Source organism: Schistocerca nitens, chromosome 5, assembly GCF_023898315.1.
Source record: "Schistocerca nitens isolate TAMUIC-IGC-003100 chromosome 5, iqSchNite1.1, whole genome shotgun sequence".
NCBI classification, from domain to species: Eukaryota; Metazoa; Arthropoda; class Insecta; order Orthoptera; family Acrididae; genus Schistocerca; species Schistocerca nitens.
In genome coordinates, this window is record NC_064618.1 from 642458260 (window position 1) to 642470448 (window position 12189).

General features: G+C 44.0%; 1 protein-coding gene across 4 annotated transcripts in view; it reads right to left on the reverse strand.

Moving 5' to 3' along the window:
* Window positions 1-12189, reverse strand: part of LOC126259432 (probable cytochrome P450 301a1, mitochondrial) — a 414350-nt gene that overhangs the window by 312575 nt on the left and 89586 nt on the right. For all 4 annotated transcript variants that reach the window (XM_049956239.1, XM_049956236.1, XM_049956230.1 and 1 more), the window contains 3 exons: window positions 11754-11870; window positions 11586-11662; window positions 4956-5157 (listed from right to left, as the gene is read on the reverse strand). In XM_049956239.1, the coding sequence (XP_049812196.1) occupies window positions 4956-5157; window positions 11586-11662; window positions 11754-11870 (396 nt within the window). The remainder of the gene's footprint in view (window positions 1-4955; window positions 5158-11585; window positions 11663-11753; window positions 11871-12189) is intronic.

The following is a 12189-nucleotide window of genomic DNA, read 5'->3' on the forward strand; positions in this document are numbered from 1 at the left end:
CATTTTCGATCAAACGTTTTAAGTGGACCAACCTGTATTTATCCACAGTGTGTTCATTTTAACCGGAGACACTGAAATATTTCGAAAACTACACATCAGATGAAAAAGTTATAATTTAAGTCTGTTTGTCTCGGAGGGGGACACCCAATGATAACACACTGAACTCCCCAGCAGAAGCCGTGCGTGGGTGACGGGGAGCAACTTTGTAATCTTCAATGGAAATCCCATTTTTTATTGCAGATTACGACTCTACGGCAAAATCTACATACATTTTGTCTGAAGAATTTTCTTCGTTTCGCCAGAGATGGTGCTGTAATCGGAGGAACAGAAATGGGTACACAGTCGTAATTTACGACTTGCTAATCAATGGCCCTTGGATATTCAATGGGACTTGGGTCCACACCTCCATGCTGCGAGGGTAGGACAGGCCAGTATTTCATAACTTCTAATTGGAAACCCCATTCGTAACGTTGTATTCCTCCGACATTTCGACGCACCACTGTGGCCGTGGCTCGAGGCGAACGGTACTCTACATCCCCGTTTCAAATGAGTGCACTCAGGACATGAGCATATCTGTGGGAATGTCAGCACAGGAGTTTCTGATGCGGTTGACCATGTCTCAATGGCCTGTTGGCACGTGCTGCTACACCTTATCTTTTAAATATCCTCACAGAAAGAAATCCGACGACGTAGCGGGCGAATTAATAGGGCTACCTCTGCCGATCCACCGACAGGAGTAAACGCGGTGTAATACTTCCTGTGCTTCAATTGTGCAATGCGCTGGGGAACCGTCATGCTGAAACCATGTACGTTGTCGAACGTCCAGGACAGCATCCTGCGGCAGTACCGATAGTTTCTTTTACAAAAACTTTCGATATTTTCGTCCATTCAACGTGCCATCATTAAATATGAATCAATGAGTTTGTTCCGCATGATGCCACACTACACGTAACCGACAAGGACGTAGGTGGTCAACTTGCCATAACTGGTGGGGACTGTCTACACTCCAGCAATGCATGTTATGCCGGTTAACGCTGTTATGGTTTGTGAATGTAGACTCATCGGAAAATAGTACCTTCGAAATTTGTGGTAAGTTCCTGTGGAACCAAACTGCAAAAGGTCATCGGCCCCTAGGCTTAGACACTACTTAATCGAACTTACACTAACTCACGCTAAGAGCAACACACACCTATGCCCGAGGGAGGACCCGAACCTCCGACGGGAGGAGCCGCGCGAACCGTGGCAAGGCGCTTTAGACCGCGCGAACCGTGGCAAGGCGCTTCAGACCGCACGGCTACCACGCGCGGCTAGTACCTCGGCAAAGAACGAGGAACCGTTTGCCTTTGTTGAAGTGCCCATTCACAAAACATTACCGAGTTATGACAATCGGCGTCACGAAGTTCTTAACGCAGCTATGCGTGGTATGGAGGATACTTATGACAATACAGTATTGTGACAATGCTACCTACTGACATACCGGAATCACTGTGTAATTACCGTGCTCTTATACGCTGCCATTAACCATAAAAAGGTTGAAAACCTCTTAGAAGAGCGAACGAGCGCTAGCTTTCTCTGAAAAACGTTCGACGTACAAGACAACATTAGCCTCAACATTTCTCCTACATTCTCCGTAAATCAGGATCATTTCAATTTTTTGTTTTGTAGTTGCAACATTCATCGTCCACTTGCACATCTGTTGTCTAGATGATATGTACGTATATAGGCGATAAACACTGAGCAAGTATTGCAGTGTTTAGAGCCGCTCTCTGTTCTACGTCTGCGCTATAAGTGATCTGCCATCAAGGTGTACTGCCTGTTATGATATGCCGTAGTTCGCTGCATGGCCACGGTGGCGCGTCGGGTAGTCCCCTGTTCGGTAAGTCGAAGGAATACAACGTTGCGATTGGGTTTTCCAATTAGAAGTTACGAAATACTGGCCTGTTCCATCCTCTCAGCGTGAAGATGGGGTCCCACGTCCTATTGGATATTCAAGGGCCGTTGAGTAGCATGTAAATTACGATTGTGTACCAGTTTTCGTTCCTCCGATTACCGTGCCATATGAGGTGAAACGAAGAAAATTCTTCAGACGACACGTATGTGGATTTTGACGAAGAATCGCAATCTGCTTCAAAAACGGGAACTTCCACTGAAGATTTCAAAGTTGCGGTGCCGTGCCGCTCTCGTACGGGGTTGTTGGCGAATCGAGTGTGGTGTCATTGGCTGTCCCCCTCCTAGACAAACAAATTGGAATTATGATTTTTTTTGGATCCGATGTATAGTTTTCGATATATTTCATTGTCTTCAGTTAAAATGAACACCCTGTTCATAAATGACTGGTTATCAATTAGTCTTTGAGTTTTCAGTTACGTCGTTGTGAGAGTGCTTTGTTCTTTGTTTATCTCTACATATGGCCGGATTATCGGCGCGCGCTAGCATGCTTAGTAACATGTATGTGTGTGTGTGTGTGTGTGTGTGTGTGTGTGTGTGTGTGTGTATGGATGCGTGGACATGTCGACCACGTGTATTGAGTCATAGAATTACATTTTATGTATATAAAGTGGCATTTGGTTATACTAGTTGCAATAAATGTTGCAATGTACTGTATATGTCATGTGGAATTGATGAACAAATGTAGTCATTGTTCAGCACTGCTCGATTTACGTGTTCATCTGAATCCTACCAAATAAAGTTTGTGAACTCCTTCTATAACACAGAAGGAAATTCACAATCTAGGAGAGTGATGTCAAATGAACAGAGGCGGGCCATCAACCAACGCATGAAGAAGTTCTGGTAAGATACGGACAAAAAAATTGCACCTTTGTCTTAGGTTTTAAGCTGCCTATAATTGACCAAGTTCTGTAACAAAATAAAGAAATGGAATTCACAACATTTCGCTCCTCAGTCCATAGTAGGACGATGTTCAAGGTTGTAGAATATGTCATAAAAGAAAAAGACATATCAAATATTTACAAAAAAAAAAAGATAGAGATATGCTAATGTCAATGCCTTAGATCCTAAATGAAGTGGTCCTTACGGATATTGTCGCAGAAGAAATCGAGTAGCACCGTGGTGGTTATGATACTAAAATGTTGCATGAAGGGTCGTGAGATCAAAACTCGGCTGAACTGTTCAATTTTACTTTCTGTATTCGGTTCGAGTACATTCTAGACGTATCCACAAATATCAAGAATCATTGTACTGGAAAGGTCTGTAGCTGTATATATAATGTACGTGTTCTGGCCGGAGGCAGTTCGCTCCGCGCTCTTGTATGTGCAAATGCTGACTAAACCTTCGTTAAGTGAGGTTAGTGTTTGTCATTCGTCTAATTACACCTTCCTCTTCTTCTTCTAATTCTGCAAACTTTGCTACCGTCCTTGGGTCTGCATGACCGAGGGATTGGGTAGGTACTGACAGAGTAACACTGATCGCAGAAGGCGACTGTACTTAAGGAAGGCAGGCACTATAACCTCTAGTCTACAGCAATAAGTCATAACATCTTAAACATATTTTCTTTTAAGAGGTAATAACAAACTTGGCACAATACTTTAGTTCCGTCACTCGCTCTATCACATTGTCTCGGAGAATCTTTTTCTCTACGGAAGACCCTGCAACACTATTTCTTGTATGCCCTAATGTTTTTTCATTGACTTAGTCCTCTACTTTCTCGACGGGACCATGTTAATGGGTGCACGATCCTAGAGATATGACAATGTAGTGTTGGCAGAAGAGCCAACACCGTGTTGCGAGAGGAGGCCGAAATGCACGCGTTTTAGCTCACGCAGGCTGGCGTGAGGAGGGAAGAACTATACTGACGTGAGGTCTGGAACATGACGAGGAATTAGAATTCAGAAAGCGGACGTAATTAGTTTGATAATTAACTTTAATCCATTAATGATGAACGTCGCTCTTGTCGGTACATGATTCACAATATTATCTATTCATAGTACATTCGTAGTAACTGAATATGGCGCCTGGCTAGGTCGTAGCAAATGACGTAGCTGAAGGCTGTGCTAAACTGTCGTCTCTGCAATTGAGAGCGTCTGTATACAGTGAACCATCGCTAGCAAAGTCGGCTGTACAACTGTGGCGAGTGCTAGGGAGTCTCTCTAGACTAGACCTGCCGTGTGGCGGCGCTCGGTCTGCAATCACTGATAGTGGCGACACGCGGGTCCGACGTATACTAACGGACCGCGGCCGATTTAAAGGCTACCACCTAGCAAGTGTAGTGTCTGACGGTGACACCACAGACAACATCAAGCATGCATACCCTCTGCTGATGGCGGCCAGTGTGGCCGAGCGAGTTTAGGCGTTTCAGTCGGGAACCGCGCGACCGCTGCGGTCGCAGGTTCGAATCCTGCTTCGGCATGGATGTATGTGATGTCCTTACGTTAGTTAGGTTTAAGTAATTGTAAGTCTAGTGGACTGATGACCTCAGATGTTAAGTGCCATAGTGCTCAGAGCCATTTGAACCTGTGCTGATCCTATAGTAGATCAGGGCCTATGCATGGCAGAGGCAACAGTAATTTTTTTAACGGTCACCATGCACCAGCATGCGCGGAAAAGCCTCACTAGAGATGTTATACAGGAGACGAAGCACTGGACTGGGCGTTAATTGCCCACTTGATTGTTCCGATTGCCCCCCCCCCCCCCCACTCCCCGCCCCTCTCCATCGCCACCCCTACTTCCCACTCACACGCGTAGCGTTAATGTCTCCCTTTGAGTCCACACTAGAAGCAGTTGCTGTGACCGAATAATTCAGCTAACTTTGCTACCGTCCTTGGCTCCACATAGCTGAGGGATTGGGTAGGTACTGACACAGGAACACTGACCGCATCAGGCGACTATACTTAAGGCAGGCAGGCATTATAACCTCTAGTCTAGAGTAATTGCAACATGTTTCCCATGTCGAACTTGAGTGCTGGTACAAAGCGCGCAGTTTAGGGCTACTCACTTACTGATAGAAGTAATCCTGCGCCTTGACCATGCGTCTCCAGGCGGGCGTGCTGATGTACTTCCAGGGCGAGGGCCGCACGTCCAGCTTGAGCATGCAGTCGAACGCGGTGTGCGCCGCCTCGATAATCCGCTGAGGTTCTGAACCTGGGGGGAGGTTGCCATCCAGGCAGCCGAGGCGCGTGTCCAGGGCCACCAGGGAAATGGCTGCAAGGAAACGGTTGTTGTTACGTAAGTCAAGCAGCACGATGGTAATCGAGTGCCGGCAACATGAAGGTAAAACCACAAACATTCAGTTCCGAACATGTGCAGGTATTACAGGAAACATTATTGCACTGTTACATGACGCTTGCCTTTCGCAAGCCAACCAAAAATCGTTCTTTGGGAAAGCCTTAAGTTTATGGTGCATTGGCGAGATAAGTGTTTCTATGGTGACACCTACCATCATAGCTTTTAATAGCAATTTTTATGTAGTTTCCAGTTTATAGCGCAGCACATACAGTAATATCGATCTCGAGATATACCATCATTTGATTCTGGTTAGAAAAAGGAAAGGAAAAACGCTAACGAGACAAGAATCAAACGTCACACAACACATAAAATGAAACTAACGGCATACCACTCAAGACGGCTCTACTGATGGAAGTATTGACAGCAGTGTCGACATGGGCACCATGAACAAGTGCTGAACGTAGCCTTAGAGGATCCCATATTTATGTGGACACCAGCTATCCCCAGCACAGCCTGATATTCGCGAGCTAACATACGAATGTCCAGCGCCACAAAGTAAATTGTGGAATGTAAGTAAATACTGCGACAAGCACCAAAAATCTGGTTTAGAGATAATCAACAAAATGTGTACAGCTGCTGTACAACAGCAGTGTAAAAGTTGGAGATCGTAATACAAACACAAAAACTACAATTTTCATATCATACATGTGTTTTTATTCTACGTCAATAGGTTTAAGATCAAAATGACACAAAATTTGAAGAAAATGAGATTGCTTCAACAAAAATAACGGTACAAGTGCTCCATTTCCACTCATTCCACAAGGTTCTTGTAAAATCATTTACTCTCCTTTTTTTACAAATATAATCATTTTAACTTCTCCTTTCTTGAGACAACCTAGGTTCACAGTGTAGTGTTTTCGGCTGTGTCTCTTGAACATCAGAAGATTTCACAGTCCTCTTCAAGACGCAAATTTTCTTGACTTCTTCAATTGAATTGAGAGTTGACCGAAGTTACAATACCCCTAGCTGTTCAGCAGTAAGTCTGATCCACTGTGCTCTATGCACGCGTGAAATTCATATTTTTTTCAGCAGCTGACTTAAAGTCGTAATATTCTCTTTCTTGGTAACAGTCACTGTGAATGGTAATGCATGCGTAGATTCAGTGATGAAGCTAACTCAATCTTTCGGAACTTTACACACCGTTAGCCTCTTTTGTTTCTGAATGTGAGCAAAATCACGATCACAAGATATCAGTCTCCTTTCACCAAAAACTTGAGTTCCTTTTCCGTAAAGTAACTCTTTTCTGTTAAGTAAGTAAATCATTCCATGCAAGTAGTTAACTACACTACTGGCCACTAAAATTGCTACATCAAGAAGAAATGCAGATGATAAACGGGTATTCATTGGACAAATATATTATACTACAACTGACATACGAATACATTTTCACTCATTTTGGGTGCATAGATCCTGCGAAATCAGTACCCAAAACAACCACCTCTGGCCGTAATAACGGCCTTGATACGCCTGGGCATTAAGTTAAACAGAGCTTGGATGGCGTGTGCAGGTACAGCTGCCCATGCAGCTTCAACACGATACCACATTTCATCAAGAGTAGTGACTGGCGTATTGTGACGAGCCAGTTGCTCAGCCACCATTGACCAGACGTTTTTAATTGGTGAGAGATCTGGAGAATGTGCCGACCAGGGCAGCAGTCGAACATTTTCTGTATCCAGAAGGGCCCGTACAGGACCTGCAACATGCGGTCGTGCATTATCCTGCTGAAATGTAGGGTTTTGCAGGGATCGAATGAAGGGTAGAGCCACGGATCGTAACACATCTGAAATATAACGTCCACTGTTCAAAGTGCCGTCAATGCAAACAAGAGGTGACCGAGACGTGTAACCAATGGCATCCCATACCATCACGCTGGGTGATACGCCAGTATGGCGATGACGAATCACGCTTCCAATGTGCGTTCATCGCCATGTCGCCAAACACGGATGCGAACATCATGATGCTGTAAACAGAACCTGGATTCATCCGAAAAAATAACGTTTTGCTATCGCAGACGCTCCTGTCTGTGATGCAGCGTCAAGGGTAACCGCAGCCATGGTTTCCGAACTGATAGTCCATGCTGCTGCAAACATCGTCGAACTGTTCGTGCAGATGGTTGTCGTCTTGCAAACGTCGCCATCTGTTGACTCAGGGATCGAGACGTGGCTGTACGATCCGTTACAGCCATGCTGATAAGATGCCTGTCACCTCGACTGCTAGTGATACGAGGCCGTTGGGATCCAGCACGGCGTTCCGTATTACCCCCCTGAACCCACCGATTCCATATTCTGCTAACAGTCATCGGATCTCGACCAACGCGAGCAGCAATGTCGCGATACGATAAACCGCAATCGCGATAGGCTACAATCCGACCTTTATCAAAGTCGGAAACGTGATGGTACGCATTTCTCCTCCTTACACGAGGCATCACAACAACGTTTCACCAGGCAACGCCGGTTAACTGCTGTTTGTGTATGAGATATCGGTTGGAATCATGTCAGCACGTTGTAGGTGTCGCCACCGGCGCCAACCTTGTGTGAATGGTCTGAAAAGCTAATCATTTGCATATCACATCATCTTTTTCCTGTCGGTTAAATTTCGCGTCTGTAGCATGTTATCTTCGTGGTGAAGTAATTTTAATAGCCAGTAGTGTATATTCTTACGTAACTAGTGGAATACTTGGGTACTGGAGTATTGCTAGTCAGTGTAAGAAAAACATTAAACGAACGAACAATATTATTTATTGCAAAAAAATTCTGAGAAATCAAGTGAAACTTTTTCTTATAAATTAATAAATTTCCAGGTTCTTTAAGGAACAGTAGATTGCCTCTTATGGATAGGAATGCTATTATTTACAAAGTATGGATAGGTTCTTTTCTCCATTTTCTTTAAGAATGTTATTTACTCGGCAGAGTGGCTGTGACCCAGCGTACACAATTTGAATAACTTTTCTAGATACGGTCAAGGCTGTCGCATGAGAAATGTAATGGAGTGTACTGTTATGGAGGACAGATGGGGCTCGCATACGCTGTAGAGCACAATACCGTGAGCTGCGACGACTGCTGCCTGCGTCGCTCGCTGTTGACAAATAACTGAATTATCTCTTTCTATCTGGATTGACCTTCACCAATGAAACTCTCCCTACACCTTGATGAAATCAAGGACTCCTCTCCGCCCCTAGTCGTGGCGTGGTACACCAGTCAGATAACCAGACCACTGCAATGCCACTCAATATTCGCTCGAGGGCGTTTAATTAGTACTCTGTCTGTGTTCACACTGCACAATAAGTGTGGCAGCCAACACAGTGAACAACACTTAATCGCGAGCGACTCAGTATAGAGTATCACTCCGATTTGCTAACGACAGAGGTGCTCTCCCAGTGAAGTACTGAGGAGAGACTTTGTTCCTCGCTCTTTGCTTACATATACGAGCGCACTCGCTCTTGTTACGTGTTCCCACTCCAAGATCGACAACAGAACGGCTCCTTTTTCTGGAAAAGTTGCAAGGGTATATCATTCACTGTCTTCCCTCCTCCTCTGGCTCTTTGCATCAGAAATATTCTGCCAAATAGCGTTGCTCAGTTAAACAGGAGAACGATGTTTCGTTTAAGTCGACCAATGCGGAAATCTGTAGCATCTCCGTTAGTCATATACTGTCCTCCTGTGAGAACTCCCCATAATTATGCAGTCTGTCCATGAAAAAAATGCGTCTTCTGGGCGCTCCCACACAATATAGCAGAATTTGCTTTTAAGTCGAACAAGGGGGTCGTTACCCCTTCGCTCTGGCAAAAGCTGTCATCTCTCTGGGCAGTCGCTTCAGCTGAAATAGGTGTGCGCCGACCCACCCCTCTAAAGGGCCGGAACTTCCAGGGGCTGGCCGCCTCCCTAGAACGAAAATTCCTGCGGCCATCATGTTGTTTACGCCAGCCTCGACTTTTTCAACCTTGGTGGGCACTTGCGATTTACTTATTAGATTTGCATATCGCTTACACGAATTCATACAAAATTGACTGTACCCTATCGAGTTTGGGTTCGAATGAAGCGTCTTGGTGTGCTGAATGCGATTGTGAGGATGGAATATGTAAGAAATGAAGGTCAGGAGACCACAGCACCGTACGAGAGGAACATTGACAGTATAGATTAGAAAAATTGGGACATACGTCGTCAAAATAGAAAACAAAAAACTGAAGATATGAGGATGGGGATGTACATGAAAATGAATTGTCAGAGATTTATAACGCAATGCGTGAAAGACGTGCGTCTATGAGGCTCGAACCAATGAAATGTATGTAACATGATATGCTTGTTCAGGTGATATTCCATACATTAAAAGAAATTTTTGGTGAAAGATGTGTAAACTTGATGTGAGGGAGACTGATGGGAGACACACAGTCATGGTCGAAATAGTGTGCTGAGGTGGCTGAAAAGGATGGGGACAGGTGATACTTGTACTCTACTTGGAAATCAACGAAGATATGGAAAATTGTCGTCCCCTTGTTTCCAATGCGTACATACAGGGGGGGGACAAACAAAATTGGCCCAGACGAGTGTGCATGATTGGACATGAATTTGTGGCAGCTTTAATGGAGGAGGAAAAGACCTGCAGTTACTTTCAACAGGATGGAGGAACTGCCCACACAGCCGACAGAACTTTGGAACACATTTACACAGTTTTCATTCCTGACAGAGTTTCTAGCAGAGGTCAGTCTGGTCATGGCCCTAGCTGGCCACCCAGGTCACTTGAACTGTCAGTTTGCGATTACTTTTTGTGTGGAGCCCTCAGGTCTAAGCTGTATTGCAACAACCCTCACAGTCTTCAAGAACTGCAGCAGAACGATCCGAATGAGACTACAGCAATTCCAGCAGTCCAGCTTCGACCCACCTTCAGCAACTTCCTGGAATTGGAATTTATGGTAAGGAATATGGGACCAAATTGCTGACGTCCTCAGTCCCCAGGCTTACGCACTACTTAATCTAACTTAAACTAACTTATGCTAAGGACAACTTACACACTCACATCCGAAGAAGGAGCCACTTCCTTATCAAATCCCAAAAGTGCCAAGAGATAAATGGTAGTCACTTCCAACATCTTCTATGGTCAGATCAGTATTGTATTTCCTTTCCTCTGCTGTATTTCTTTGTACCCTGGAACTCTATTCTCCGCACCACTTTTATTTGCCCCACCTTGTATTACTCAGGCTAGTTGGGGTACCTGCAGAGCGAGAAAAATGACGATACTTCTCCCTAGTGTGACCCAGACACGAGCAGAATGTCAGTCGGTACACGTTAAACAATGGAAAATTCGCGAAAACTTTGAAAGAAACTTCATTGCGTGACTCGAGCCAGCGGCCTCTGAGATACAAACCCGCCCATATGGGAGTAGAGAGAGAACAATTGTATGTATTTTTCCGAATGGAAGAATGCTTAAAAACTTTATAATTGACTATTTTGGATAAACATAGCCATCATGTATCCTATCTAAGACTTGTCGGACATCCAAGTTCATTTAACTGGGAGATTGTTAAGCTGCTCAGCTTCAGTTGTCTCCTTAGGGACCATTGTCACTGTCCCTACGACCATATCCTATTCCCCCTCCACCCAAACATTTTCCCGAAATGATGCTCCCTTAATTCCTAATTATGTTTCCTATCAACCAACTCCTTCTTTTAAACAAGTTATACCATAAATTTCTTTTACCTTCCAATTCGAATCAGTACCTTCTCATCTGTTATTTGATCTACCCATCTAATCTGTAGCATTCTTTTGTAGCACCACGCAACAAAACTTCTATTTTTTTCTAGTCCGAAGTGCTTATCGTCCACGTTTCGCGTCCGTAAAAGGCTAGGATTCATTTAGTATATTTTCTACTTCGGTCATTACCAGTCTTTTGCTACGTAAACAACAAAACGCATCTACCACTTTGGCATCTCATTCCGTATTCTGATTCCTTCAGAAACACATGATTTAATTAGATCACATTCCGTCGTCTGCTTTACTTTTATTAGTATTGATCTTATAATCTCGTTTAAAGACACTATTCATTCCATTCAACTACTCGCCCAAGTCCTTTGCTTTCTCTGATCTAATTACAATACCATTAACAAATCTCAAAATGTTTATTTCTTTTCTCTGAACTTTATTTCCCTCTCCGAATTTCCTTTACTGACTGCTTAATGAACAGGTCGAATAACATCGTGGATGGGCTACAATCCTTTCTCACTGTGTCTTCAACCACTGGAAGTGCTTCTTCCAATGAAGAAACAATAACCGAAATATTAGTTCTAAGAACACGACATGTAGTTTACCTTCGCTTTCTTACAGACACAAGAATAGAAATTTGTCACTCACATTCTAATGCCCACTTGTTCAGTTCATTCACGAAGTCTGCAGGCATCTTCATATTCTCGTCCCTGATAGCGAGCATTCTGAAAAAGTGAAGATCAAAGATAATGAAGACCTTGCCTAGTAAAGCGCTGTTACTCTATTCCTAGGACTCGTGTCACCAAATACCCTCACCTGTCGGTGAAGTCCTGGGCGACCTGGTTGATGGACGGGATGTACAGTTTTGTGGAACGCGGCTGCATCATGGGCTGGTTCACTCTCTTCCTAAATTCGTACCACTGCTCCCCCTGACTGCAACAACAAGACCACACCACACTGTTAGTGACAATATGAACCCCATCTGAAATAACGGAGATCATCATGACTCTAAAAAGTAATATTCGTATTGGGTGGACAATATCTCGCATAACACACTAAAATGTTGTGGGGCTATAATAAGTTATGTTCTTAGTACATATGAAATTCATGATCAACTCACGGTGATTTCCCAGATAAACTGAAATACGCCATTATTAGAGCTCTCTATGAAAAGTGTGATACAGTAGACGTTAATAACAAATGCCCATTGACACGCCTTACTCCTTCTAAAATTTCTGGGAAGGTAGTGTAC